This window comes from Ctenopharyngodon idella, chromosome 7 (assembly GCF_019924925.1).
Source record: "Ctenopharyngodon idella isolate HZGC_01 chromosome 7, HZGC01, whole genome shotgun sequence".
NCBI lineage: Eukaryota > Metazoa > Chordata > Actinopteri > Cypriniformes > Xenocyprididae > Ctenopharyngodon > Ctenopharyngodon idella.
This window is the reverse complement of record NC_067226.1, coordinates 42,443,930-42,457,873: the sequence shown is the minus strand read 5'-3', so window position 1 is coordinate 42,457,873 and position 13,944 is coordinate 42,443,930. Positions and strand designations below refer to the sequence as shown.

The following is a 13,944-nucleotide window of genomic DNA, read 5'->3' as shown; positions in this document are numbered from 1 at the left end:
CATTTTGGTGAATGAATTCAAAAGATTCGAGTCATATGAGTCGAGTCATCACCCTAAATCTATTTGTTGTTTATGCTTGTGGTGCGGATTTTTGCGGATAAAAACTTTCATTTTAATAGGAATCCACATGATCGGGATGTCGAAAAAGTTCCCCATGTAGATTTTGGTAATTTTCCAAATGGCCATGCGAATTTGCCACACTGAGCAACAGAAAGCTGCTTGTTTTAAAAAATGATTTCTGTACAAGTTGTGATTCATATCGCTACACTAACAATCCAATGGGCCTTTTTTGCCTGCGAAATATATGAATCAGTTGACTGTGTGAGTAAAATACTGATAATACAGAAAAAGACACTCATTTGTCACCAACTTCTGGCGTAACAATACATGCTCCAAGTCGGCATAAATCGGCTTCTCGAACAAGAAAAAATGTAGGGCGGGACTTGATATTGTTCATGGTGAATTGATTGGATGTTTGGATTGTTGTTGTTTGCTATTGGTCGATCTCATGTGAGTGACAGGTTATTATCTCGCTTGTGCCAGTAAACGTTTCATCAGAGAAGTCGCTGCAAGAGGGAGTGGGAAGTTATTTTGATTAAAGATTATGAGGCACATGAATAAAAAAAAATGATGATGTGCACGGATATATAACTTATGACAAGCACTCCAATAGGCTATACCATGAAAATAAGAATTTTACATTTTGATTTCATTCAGGGCTACTGAATGAATCTTTTAATGAGCGAATTCAAAAGATTCGAGTCATTGGGATGAATCGAAATCCCATCACTACGCCAAATCTTTTGTTTGTTCTTTTTAATAATTTTTGTTCTTTTTAATAATTTAATATCACAAAAATATATATATATATTTTTTTTACTTCACCGCTTTCATCAGTGAAAAGAAATTAAATGACAAGAAAATTGTGGAAGCTTCCTACGGTTTGAATTCTCACTGGTAAACACTGAATGAGAACTCAAAAGTCTTTTTGAAAACCACCGCGGCCACGTGAGCACAAACTTTATGTCTCTTCGCGGAAGTGACGTCAGGGAAGCGATGGCGGCCCGTGTTGCTCTACCGTATTGGCTTTAAACTGTTCTCAGCGGTGAGGAATTGTACGCGTTTTCTTTTCGCTTTTTCAAAGATTATCTAAAAGAGGCGAAATACGCATAGTGGTTTTAATGTTGCAGCAGATGGACAGTCGCACTTCTCTTGGCTTTTGGCAGAACGGAGACATTTGTTCGACACTCCAGTTTGTTTGACCATCTTAGCCAACGAGCATTTGGGCAGAGAAACTACCTCTCTAAAGATAAAAGACATTCACCAAGTGATATTTTACACACGCACTTTTTGTAAACGCTGCACTTTTGCACCCTTCATACGTTTATTTGAATCATATCAAGACGCGTGAGGTGCATCGGACGCTCCAGTGTGAAGTTGTGAATGGTTGGCAGGATCTTATTTCCACAGGTGTGTTGTATTGCTCTTGTCAGCGGTGTAAATCACACCTCACAGACTCTGGTGTTATGGTTGACATGCTAAAGACGCGCCAATGTCTGCTCGGTGTGCGCACTTTCCTCGGCGTGACATCCAGACTATGGAGCTTCTTTTTATACATCCTCAGGAAGCACATACGAACGGTGAGTGTCATTTTCATGTTTGGACAACTTTTGTTGTATGACTTGCCACTGAACTCACATGCAGGTGCCCTAAGGGAAAGCGGACACCACTCTGGGTTGTCAAACCGACTAATATTTTGATAACATGTTAGGTTAGTTATCCATTCTCATTCTCATTGATGTTAATAAAGTAGGCAGTGGCTTTTTATATCATGTTTATTCTGTGCAAGTGGTCTGTGATTCATTAGAGAGACATGTATCCATTAGTTGGTAATAGCACAACTTGTGAAGAACGATTTGCTGGTTAGAAAGAATAACGTATTACACTGATTTCCATTAAACACACTGACATTTACAAAACTAATGACAGCAGGTTTGTCAACTCCTAAAATTTGTAAATGTGACACTTTACTGTGTGCCTAAAGCGTTAATAAACAGTCAAACATGTACCATTAGTGTAAAATAAGACTTGACACCACATTAGTTATTTTTTCTAAAATATATATAATGTATTATTATATTATATTTCATTTTACTATGCATCTAAAGCAGTAATGATCAGGGTGAGATGTGTGACTTGCTAACAAAATTAGTTATTAGTTACAAGAAAACATATATTATATTATATTATATTATATTATATGGCATTTTACTTTGAGTCTAAAGCAGTAATAATCAGGGTAAGATAAGTGTGAAATATGACTTGGCACCAAAAAAAATTTGAAATAAGATCAATTATTTACAACCAGTTTTGTCATTGTTTTAACTAAATCTATAAAAATATTTTTGTTCATTTAAACCAAGCTTAAATAAAATATAAATATTAGATGGAAAAACTGAAATAACTAACTTGAAATAAAATAAGTTTAAGATGAGTACTACAACTAAAAATGTATGTGTATATATAATAATATATATACATTTCTTTTATATTTATATATTTTTATATATATATATATATATATATATATATATATATATAATTTAATATTTTACTGTGAGCCTAAAGCAGAAATGATCATGGAAATGTAAGTGTAAAATGTCTTGGCACAAAAATGATTTTTTAAAAATAGAGGATTTATAAATATTAATTAATTTATAACATAATATAATAATAAAATAATATGTGAATATCCAATAGGTCATTGTTTTTAAGAATTAGCTGATAAATGAGTCACATGCTTTAGCTCAGAGTATGTAAACACTTTGGCTAGGAGAACAGACTGTAATCCCCCTGTGCACAACAGGCTTTGGCAAGCCAGTTGTATAATAATCTTTAAGATGATCATTAAGATGCAATTATAAAAGTATTACTTGTCTGGGACTCTGATATGGGTGCTGGAGTTGCAGACGCTTCTCTAAACATGCTTTACAGTCATGCAGTCATCGGGTCGGTTCAGCTTGACCCGACATTATGAATGAGTCCTTATTGAGGCCTAATGCAAGTTGGGAATAAACAGCCCTCTTTTCAAAGTCACCCTGGCAGTTTCACTCAGCTGTGCTCTCCTAAGTTCTGCTGACACTTTTAGACAGCTGGGAGAGCTAAAGATAGCTCAGAAGAGAGGGATTTGGAGAAAGAGAGGAAGAGTATCCACATTGTGGTGAGCGGTGGACCCGAAGCAGAGGGTCTTGGACCTCTTAAAGAGAAAGTGATCTGAGTTTGAGCTCGGTTTAATTCCTGGAGGTTGTGTACTTGAGTAAGCTGCTAATTGACCGATTGTGAAATAAGGCAAGTCCAGGACACCTCTTAAGTTCGTTTTGATTAATGGGTCAGTGACATGACGTGCATATTTTTGCGCATTATATTTGATAAATTCATGACACATTTATTCAATAAAACCTATTTAGTTTGAATTCATTTTTGTAGTACATTTAAATAATGCATATTATTTTATGTTTTGTTATCTTAAACCCCCAAAATGTCATGTGGTGCAACTGTCCGAACAAATGAACAGACTAAGAAAACTATTTAAAATGGTGTTTTAATAATAAAAAAATAAATACTATGGCATTATTTTAGGTTTGAAACCTTTTAATATAAACAAATTTTTATAAATATCAGTAGTTTTAAAGCTGTTGAGAGAGCCTAATTGAAAACTTTTGTCCAGCAATTTGTATATTCTCAAATGTCAGGGTGGCACTACTGCAAACTGAATTGACAAGGTATTAACAGTAAACATGATAATGCATCATCCAGATGACCTTAAAGGGTTAGTTCACCCAAAAATGAAAATTTTGTCATTTATTACTCATCCTCATGTCGTTCTACATCCGTAAGATCATCTTCGGAACACAAATTAAGATATTTTTGATGAAATCCGATGGCTCAGTGAGGCCTGCATTGCCAGCAAGACAATTAACACTTCCAGATGCACAGAAAGCTACTAAAGACATATTTAAAACAGTTCATGTGACTACAGTGGTTCAACCTTAATGTTATGAAGTGACGAGAATACTTTTTGTGCGCCAAATAAACAAAACAAAATGAAGCTTCGAAGCTTAACAAATCTTTTGTTTCGACTCAGTGGTTCAGAGCGTGTATCAAAGTGCCAAAGTCATGCCCCCCAGTGGTGAACCATTGAAATTTCGAAACACTTATGATGTGACGAAGCCTCGTTTACTGAAATCACGTGACTTTGGCAGTTTCATCCGAACCACTGATTGGAAACAAAAGATTTGTAAAGCTTCGAAGCTTCATGAAGCAGTGTTTTGAAATCGCCCATCACTTGATATTGTTGAATAAAATTGTTATTTTGTTTTGTTTATTTGGCGCACAAAAAGTATTCTTGTCCCTTCATAACATTAAGGTTGAACCACTGTAGTCACATGAACTGTTATTTTAAATATGTCTTTAGTAGCTTTCTGGGCATTGAAAGTGTTAATTATCTTGCTGTCAATGGAGGCTTCACTGAGCCATTGGATTTTATCAGAAATATCTTAATTTGTGTTCTAAAGATGAACAAAGGTCTTACGGGTGTGGAAACGACAAACTGCTAATTTCAAGTATGGGTAGGTTGGTACACTTTCCATGCCAGGTGGTACAACTACATTGTAAAAACATACAATTATTTGGTTGTACCGCCTGACATTTAAACTCTCTAAAATTTTATTTAACAACTGAAACTTGTTTAAACACATTGTTCATGAATTTACACCTTTTTTTGAAGCTTTATTTGTCAATGGCCCTAATTTAGGGTTCTCATGGTCACGAAAACCCTGGAATCAGCAGCTAAATTGTCAATTTCTGAGGCATATTAATAACATATTAGGCATGAGATTTCTATAGTAAATATTAATGATCAACCGATATTGATTATGATTATATTTCATGAATATGATGATTTATTATCTGTTTATTTTGTTATTATTTTTATAATGTGCACTATGTAGATAGATAGATTTACTGTACATTATTTTATTTTTTTTAATTTAAATTCTGGCTCATCTAAATTTCCACCTGCTTCACCAGTTATAGGCAAGCTTTTTTTTTTATTGTGCTTCTATGTGATGTTTAAATGTCCTTTATAAGTAAGTTCTGAAAAGTTATGAATTAATAAAATGTAAATGTTACATTAAAACCATTATAGTATGCTAAATAAACTGTAAAAGGTGTGCACATAATGCCTTCTGCTGCATTGTACACTTTTTATGCCCTGTGCTGTACTGAGGTGGCTGTTTCCTGTTTTGTCTCCTTCCTGTTCTAGATAATCCAGTATCAAACAGTGCGATATGACATTTTACCATTGTCACCCATTTCCAGAAACAGACTCAGTGAGTATATCTTTTCTTCTCCTCAAGTTAAAAGTAGAAGTAGAAAGCCGCCGGTGAGATTTAACATTCACAATCTGAGTGTTAGTTATCATTGAGACAACTGAATTTGCAGTGTTGTGTTTGTGGGTTTTTTTTTTTTTTTTTTTTTTTCATTTGCTGATTTCATTGACTAACCTGTCAGTTTGTGTTTGTATTTATGTTCAGACACAGTGAAGCGAAAGATCCTAGTTTTAGATCTTGACGAGACATTGATCCATTCGCATCACGATGGAGTCCTCAGACCTACAGTACGGCCTGGTACACCGCCAGACTTCATCCTCAAAGTAAGATGAAATATTTTTTGTTATGGAGTACATTAAATTTGCACTATAAATCTATAGACCGAGGTTCCAGTGCTCATTGAAAACCTAGAAATATCACAGATTGTGATTCCAGACCAGGGAAAGTCATGGAATATTCTATTTGCGGTTATGTTTTTCTAGTTATGCTTGGCTCTAAAATTGATCCATTCGCATCACGATGGAGTCCTCAGACCTACATCAGCTAGCAGCTGCTCTTTGTTGCTCTTAGAAAATAATAATAATAATGATTTTTTATATATATATATATTATACAAATAAAAAACTAATAGTTATTAAGATTAATAAAATAAATTAATATAAAATTCTATAATTTTAAATATTAAAATATGATATTACATATTTAAATATAATAATAATAATAATACTAACAACAACAATAAGAATTGTTTTATACATTAAAATTATAAAAGTAAAAAATATATAATTATTAAATTTATAAAATATTGATATTAGATATTTAAATAATAATAACTGTTATTATCAGGGCTGTACATTAACTTTTTTTTTGGTAGCACAGGCCACACAATTATAGCACAAGTATAAAACGCCATCTCTGTTACCGTCTCTGAAAACAACCATAAATAGTGCAGTTCATGATGCATGCTATATATGTGTGCTAATTATGTTATCAATCCAATCAATAACTAGTGGTTTAGGTGTGGTGTGTGTGTGTGTGTGTGTGTGTGTGTGTGTGTGTGTGTGTGTGTGTATATACACACACACACACACACACACAGTACTGTTTAAAAGTCTTCCGCCACCGTTAGATGTTGTTTTAGCTATGGTATAATGACCATATATAATTATGTCTCTTTATCAGAATATAACCAGAAAATACAGGAAATTTGTATGCATTATAAAAAAAAAAAAAAAAAAAAAAAAAAATCAGAAAAAAAACAGCTTTTATAGGCTAAAGTGGCATATATTTAGTAACCTCCCCTTACACTTGAGCAATAGCAGGAACCGGCTCTCTTAAACCTAAATGGGATGGAAAAGGACTGGAAGGCCAAGAAAACTTTTAAAATATGATGAGAAGTTTCTCAGATTTTCTTCTTTGAGACAATGGAAGAAGTCCAGGAGGTCACACTAAATACTAGGGATGCACCGATGTATTGGCCGCCGATATTTATCAGCCGATTTTTGCTCAATTTACAGCCATCGGCATATCGACTGTAGGAGGAAAAAGGCCGATATAACAAACCGATGGTTTATTAATTAACTGCGTGAAGGCACTGAGCTTTATAATGTCTGTTGTGTAATCCTAATGCTGCTGTCTATGCTTTAATGTTAATCAAATAACAAAAGATTACACACTATTCTTGACTAAATAACTTCTGTAACTTTCATAAGTGTAGCGGACCCCATCCGAATGATGACTAAAACTTTACTGATGTTTTATTAAGTTTATTTGCGTCCGTTTTCACTCCAAAAAAATCATTACAAAAGCTAAACAATACAGAGCACAAGAAGGGCGCATTAAACTCTCTCTCTCCATTGCATTATCATCCACATACAGCGAATTACTCAAAACGCTTATTACAACTAACAGTAAACAAATACATACAGATCTTATACCTTGCTTGATAAACTGACAAACTTTAAATCTGCAAAATAACTCTAAAGAACTGCGTGCTCTCCATTACCCTTATAGCTCCCTGTAAGGGTAATGGGTCCTATAAAGGGTAAAGGGTCCTCCCATTACCCTTATAACTATATAGAAAACCCGTCAAAATAAGAATCCCGCCTTAGTAAAGGCGAGACTCTTATTACATATTTAAACGTACAAAAAATATTAAAATGTATACAAAAACAAATTAGAAGATTAATCACAATAAAGTCTGTTACAATAAAGGATTCATATGTATATAATTTATTTCTTTACCTCAAAACTATTAAACCTACCTAAAAAGCACTGTTTATTTCATATGTATCTTTGTTCTGTTGTCTTTATGTAGGCCTGCTGAATGTTAAATGGATCCAATCCATGTTCATTAAAAATTATTTGATGATGCAGTAATAAACCTGCTAGTATATTTTAATGCAGGTGTTTTTGAACTTTGCTTATTTAAAACATGATCAAAATACTATTTTGATGACAAAATTTCACATAAGAGAGGAAGTGACAAATGTCGATATCCGTATCGGCCAATAATTGTTTGTTAAAATCGGTATCAGTATCGGCCCCAAAAAATCATATCTGTGCATCCCTACTAAATACTGATTTTTGCTTAGAGAAGCCATTTTGTTCTGATTTTGTTTCGGTTTTTTTTTTTTTTTTTTTTTTTTTGTGTACATATTTTCTGTTTGTATCATAAAAAAAAGACCAAAAAATAAATATGTATGGTCATTAAAACATTGCAAAAACAACAAAGCTGGTCGTGGCCTTAGACTTTTGCACAGTACTCTGTGTGTGTCTGTGTGTGTCTGTGTGTGTCTGTGTCTGTGTGTCTATATATATATATATATATATATATATATATATATATAATATACATACATACATACATACATACACATACTATACTTTCTGTTGGTTTAGGATTTTTTTTTTTCTCTCCAAACACCCCCATAACATTTTAGAAAATAGTAACAGTGGGTGTGTGAACTGTGAACATGTCTGAGGTGTAAGTCAGAGGTGCTAGGTGAAAGTCAAAAAACAAGGCTTGAGTCAACACACGAGTCCCGTTTTGAGTTATTTTTTTGCAGCTTATTGCGCTTAATGTGTTCTGTGCTGTGTCTCATTAATGCATGTTTCTTTATCACTATAGTGTTTCAATAAACTCTAAGCAGTAGCTACTTCATTGCATGAATATATTTACATAACATGATGTGCATGAAATGGCTCTCGTTTCATCACTATGAAAGCTGAAGCGCATATGAGTGGGGAAAAAAGTTTGCACACAACAATACAAACACACACGTCATACAAACAAACAGGTCTGTCTCACACACATGCAAAACTGTCACACCCATGCCACTGTGGTAAATTTATTCATCCCACAGACCAATTATTCATAACATGTGACATGTATGTTGCACTTTACAGCCCTGATTAATATTATTGTTGTTGTTATTTTATAAAACCCTTTCAATTAATCATGAATCACTGTTATTTCAGTAACTCCAAATGTCTCAATTAATTTTCTCATGTAAGCTGTCATTTTTTTCAGGTGGTAATAGACAAACACCCAGTCAGGTTCTTTGTACATAAAAGGCCGCATGTCGACTTCTTCTTAGAGGTGGTCAGTCAGTGGTATGAGTTAGTAGTGTTCACTGCTAGTATGGAGATCTATGGCTCTGCGGTAGCTGATAAGCTGGATAACAACAAGGGAATCCTGAAAAGAAGATACTACAGACAGGTAACCCCTCAAACTCTGTACATTTCATTGTTCTTAAACCTTTCCTATGAGAAATAAGGAAAAGGCAGAAATTAGTCAAGGATGTATTTCAACAATACTTTCCGTTTCTTTATCTTGTGCAGCACTGTACACTGGATTCAGGTAGTTATATTAAAGACCTGTCCGTTGTACATGATGACTTATCAAGTGTAGTCATTCTTGACAACTCGCCAGGGGCATATCGCAGTCATCCAGGTAAGACTATAACGTGATTTCAACAACGCGCTGTAGTTTGTGCTGCTTCCTTTGCAGTATTAACTTGTGTGCGAGCAGTTGCCCAGCTGGTCTCTCTGCATGATGTCTGTGGTTGTGTACTTTAGGCCATTTCACCATGTTTAGCATGTTCAGCATCACAGTAATGTATGCCATAAGTAAAAAATAGGATTTACAGAAAACTTTTAGAATCCAAACAATTTCTGATGAATTCCCCTATTTATAAAAAAAAAAATAATAATAATAATAAATTTTTTACTTTGAAACGCATCACATTATGGAAGTAAATTATAAAGTTGATTTTAGAAGTTGAAATTGATCATGCATGCGTATAAAAGAATATCTGAACTTTAGGATGCAAATTAAATGTATAAATAGAAAAACAGCAGTCAGTCAATATCAGTTTGAACATAATTTCAGGGTAACAGTTTAGAAAGACCTGATCAATAAATGAATAGCTTGGTCTTGAATAATACACATTTTACTGACAAAAGAAGTCCATTGTCATAGTGTAGCAATGTATGAAGTCACTTTCAAACCAAGCAGAATTCTGTTGGTCAGTGCTGCGAATCCATGTGACCAACTTGAACCTGTTGCGGAATCTGTGTGGGGAAATCTTTCATCTCAGAAAATTGGCAAAGCAATGATAAATTAATCCACACATTTAGTCACAAATGTATAGATTTAGATTAAAATGTAAGTTTGCTGATTTTCAAACTGCTTTGTACTGGTACAATGTCGGTAGTATATATAAATGAACAATGTTTACTTTTTCTCTGTTGCCTGGACAGAGAATTCCTGTTTATTTGTCAGCAAATGTCCTTTTGACAGCTCCAGGACTTTTATAAAAACTACAGATTGTACTTCCACATTTTTGTATCCCCTCCCACAGACAGTCTGATAGTCAGAGGGTTATTAACAAAACAGTTATTGTAAGGGTAGGTGTATCACTGAAAATTATATCATACTATATATACTTTTTAAACAGCATTATAGTAAAAAAAAAAATACTATGGCAGCAGCCTTCTTACCTGTACGGCATTTTGTTTCGGGAGATTTGGAAGAAGGTGCTCCCTGTTTCTCCTCTTCCAAATGAACTGACAAAACGGCACTTTCTTTCAGTTTTTTTCCTCTACTGTTTCATCTAAAACACTGTATTCATAGTCATTTGGTTTGAAATGTTGACTACAAACAGAGGTTTTTCAGATTTTCCGTTGCAGTGTTTTCTCTATATTTACTATTCTTTGCAGCCTTTAGCCACTGCCTACAACACTCTGGATCCTTCACTGGAAACCGAAAATAACTTACTCCCGCTAAACGTTTATGAGGTATATGCGCAACTTAACTTCCATATCCTGTAAATCAGATCGCATCGCTTCCGGTTCAGGTCTTTTGCATGTGCTCTGTTAAATAATGAGCTGTTTTACTCAAGATAACAAGGGAGCGAGCAAAGATGAGCATTACCGATGTCCCTAGCATATGGCGATTAATTTCTAAAAAATGTTTTCATTTTTCTTCTTCTCATGAACATTTAGATATTAAAATAGAATAAAGCGGCAACAAAAAAGAACTAGGTAGGTTAGCTGATTACCTTAAAAGTCCATAGATATCACTGTCAGTTCATACTGCTGTTAACACTTTCTCTGATAAGCGGATTCGATGAGACCAGGGTTCCGGTTTGGTCATGCGACATTCGACATATACCCTATTCTTAGCATTCTTGCACCCAGGAACAATACACTGTTGTGACAAAAATTGTTTCACCTTTCTATCGCATAGGCAGCCAAGTTTGCTTTGAAAGCCCTTTTTTTTTTTTTTCTTTTTTTTTATAAATTGAATTACCCCTTTAATAAGAGTAGTCAACTGAGAAAACGTTGTTTTCCTGAAGAACGTGTTTGGTTTGAATGTGTAATTGTTTTCTACATTTTTTTTCTTCTGACCCATAGATAATGCAATACCTATAAAGTCATGGTTTAGTGACCCCAGTGACACAGCACTTCTTAACCTGCTGCCCATGCTGGATGCATTAAGGTAAGGATCTCAAAAGTAACTAAAACATGAAACAATAATTTGTATGCTGTTCACTTAAACTTTTATGGCGCTTTTCCACTGCGTGGTACGACACGGCTCGGCTTGCTTTGGCTCAGTTTGCTTTTCCACTGCAGTTAGTATCGCTTCAAAGTGGGTGGGATTATAAACTGATCGTTATAGTTGCGCCGCCTCTACTGCCAATGAAGCTTGTAGTGACGATTCTCTCTGACCAATCAGTGATCTGCAGTGTTTACACATCACATTTTAGTATCAGTACGGCTTGCTTCGCTTTTCCACTGCGTGGTACGACTCTTGCTTTTCCACTGCAGTTAGTACCATTTTAGTATTGCTACGAGCCAAACCGAGCCGTACCATGTAGTGGAATAGTGCCAAAGTGAGTCGTACCATGCAGTGGAAAAGTGCCAAAGCGAGCTGTACCAGCGCCAAAGCGAGCCATAACGAGCCGTACCATGCAGTGGAAAAGCACCAAAGCAAGCCGTACCAGTGCCAAAGCCAGCCGTACCAGCGCCAGAGTGAGCTGTACCAGCACCAATGTGAGCAGTACCATGCAGTGGAAAAGCACCAAAACAAGCTGTATCAGCACCCAAGCGAGCCATACCGAGCCGTACCATACAGTGGAGAAGTGCCAAACGAGCTGTATCAGCACCAAAGTGAGCCATACCGAGCCATACCATGCAGTGGAAAAGCGTCAAAGCCAGCCGTACCAGCGCCAGAATGAGCCGTACCGAGCCATACCATGCAGTGGAAAAGCGTCAAAGCCAGCCGTACCAGCGCCAGAGTGAGCCGTACCGAGCCATACCATGCAGTGAAAAAGTGCCAAAGCGAGCCGTACCAGCGCCAAAACGAGTCCTAAAGAGCCGTACCATGCAGTGGAAAAGTGCCAAACGAGCTGTATCAGCGTCAAAGTGAGCCGTACCGAGCCATACCATGCAGTGGAAAATCGTCAAAGCCAGCCGTACCAGCGCCAGAGTGAGCCGTACCGAGCCGTACCATGCAGTGAAAAAGTGCCAAAGCGAGCCGTACCAGCGCCAAAACGAGTCCTACCGAGCCGTACCATGCAGTGGTAAAGTGCCAAAGCGAGCCGTACCGAGCCGTACCATGCAGTGGAAAATCGCCATTATAGCACTGTTGTGTTCATGTGTGAATTGTGTTTACTACTATTTTAAAAAGCGTATGACGTAATGTGTGTGAGAACGGAAGTGAAGAGTAAACAAGATGAGCTACTCCTGGTGTGCTTTATTGCTGCTTACTAACTCCTTCAATATGCGTTCCCTCTTCAGGTTCACCGCAGATGTACGGTCCGTCCTGAGTAGAAATCTCCACCAGCATCGACTCTGGTGATCATCCGACCGAGGGCTTTCTTCAAGTCCATTCTTTTTTGGTTTCGTTTTGTCCAACTGCTTCCCAATCTGACATCCGCCTGTTCATTCTCCCCTGACTCTTGACTCCATCGCCTTCCAAAAAAACAGCCTTACATAAGGTCTGTCAGGAGGAGAGTCAATCCTGAACTCAAAGGGGATGGAAAAGGCAAACTTTAGGATGTTTCAGGAAGCTTTTTGCCTAGGTTTTTTTTCCCTTCTTCAGAATGGAGTCTCTGCCTTACAGTTCTACCTATGCTGAGTTATGTTTGTGCTATGTGTGTATGAGGACATCTGCTGTTTTTCTTTTTAATTATTTGAAGATATGGAGTGGCTGGATACTGAGGCAAGATAAAACAGACCTTTTCATGACTTGCGTCTTCAATCCCAGCTTGGGACGTCATACCTCACTGCTAAAGGTGGTGCAAACGGAGATCTGCTAAACGGACTGGCTAAAAAAAAGCCACCGACACCCTGCACATCTAATAGAGTTCACTGGATAAACTATTGATGACACAGACCAGTAGATTTCAGGGTTATTGTTGTAGAGTTGTATATGCTATTATTGAGGTACTGTCTTGGAAAACATGGGTTTTAACGACTTCTGTATGGTAGACCTGTCCAAATTCAGAATGTGGAAGATAATACTCTCCATATTCTGCCGCAAATTCTTAAGTTTTATTTTTCTGATCAATTCTCATCCTGTTTTATTTTTGGCAGTAAATGAATTTATCATGATTATCAGGGAGGATGTAATAGAATATGAGCTTTGAAGAAGCTAAACGACAGATTTTAAGCCTTTCTGCTCTAATTCTTCTCTACAGAATGTATGTGGTTGATTATGAAATCTTACCACTTGGGCGCCTTTTTACAATTTTTTTTTTTTTTTCTTTCCTGAAAATGTAATAATGGCAAGACTTGAATTTATAAAACTTGTACTTCATTGTATTGAAGAGCTGACTGAGCAACAGACACCTTTTTTTACTCAAGGCCTTGTTGGTTTCTCTGTGCACCTGTCAGATAATGTCAGTTCTATTCTCATCAATCCAACACTTGTTAAGTCTCAAGGCAGCTTCCTGGGACACAAGTCCATAGACCTGTGCACGTTACTAATAAAAACGTGTCACTATCTTATACTCTGGGTTCAGTTTTCTTTTACTGTGTTATTAAT

At 36.2% G+C, this 13,944-nt stretch overlaps 1 protein-coding gene across 2 annotated transcripts; it reads left to right on the top strand.

Moving 5' to 3' along the window:
• Positions 1 to 1,009: 1,009 nt before the first annotated feature.
• Positions 1,010 to 13,907, top strand: ctdnep1b (CTD nuclear envelope phosphatase 1b). 2 transcript variants are annotated; one of them, XM_051900482.1, is made up of 7 exons: positions 1,010 to 1,640; positions 5,324 to 5,390; positions 5,595 to 5,713; positions 8,923 to 9,111; positions 9,234 to 9,252; positions 11,310 to 11,394; positions 12,696 to 13,907. In XM_051900482.1, the coding sequence occupies exons 1-7, from the start codon at positions 1,527 to 1,529 to the stop codon at positions 12,754 to 12,756; spliced, it is 654 nt and encodes a 217-aa protein (XP_051756442.1). In that variant the 5' UTR covers positions 1,010 to 1,526; the 3' UTR covers positions 12,757 to 13,907. The 2 variants fall into 2 exon arrangements, with proteins under 2 accessions (XP_051756442.1, XP_051756441.1); XM_051900481.1 differs by having other exon boundaries at positions 1,011 to 1,640; positions 9,234 to 9,345.
• Positions 13,908 to 13,944: the final 37 nt, after the last annotated feature.

Coding starts and splice junctions, on each gene's coding strand:
- ctdnep1b (XM_051900481.1), top strand. CDS start 1,527: ATGGTTGACATGCTAAAGACGCGCCAATGTCTGCTCGGTGTGCGCACT. Junction 5,391..5,594: donor CATTTCCAGAAACAGACTCA/GTGAGTATATCT, acceptor ATTTATGTTCAG/ACACAGTGAAGCGAAAGATC. Junction 11,395..12,695: donor CCCATGCTGGATGCATTAAG/GTAAGGATCTCA, acceptor TTCCCTCTTCAG/GTTCACCGCAGATGTACGGT.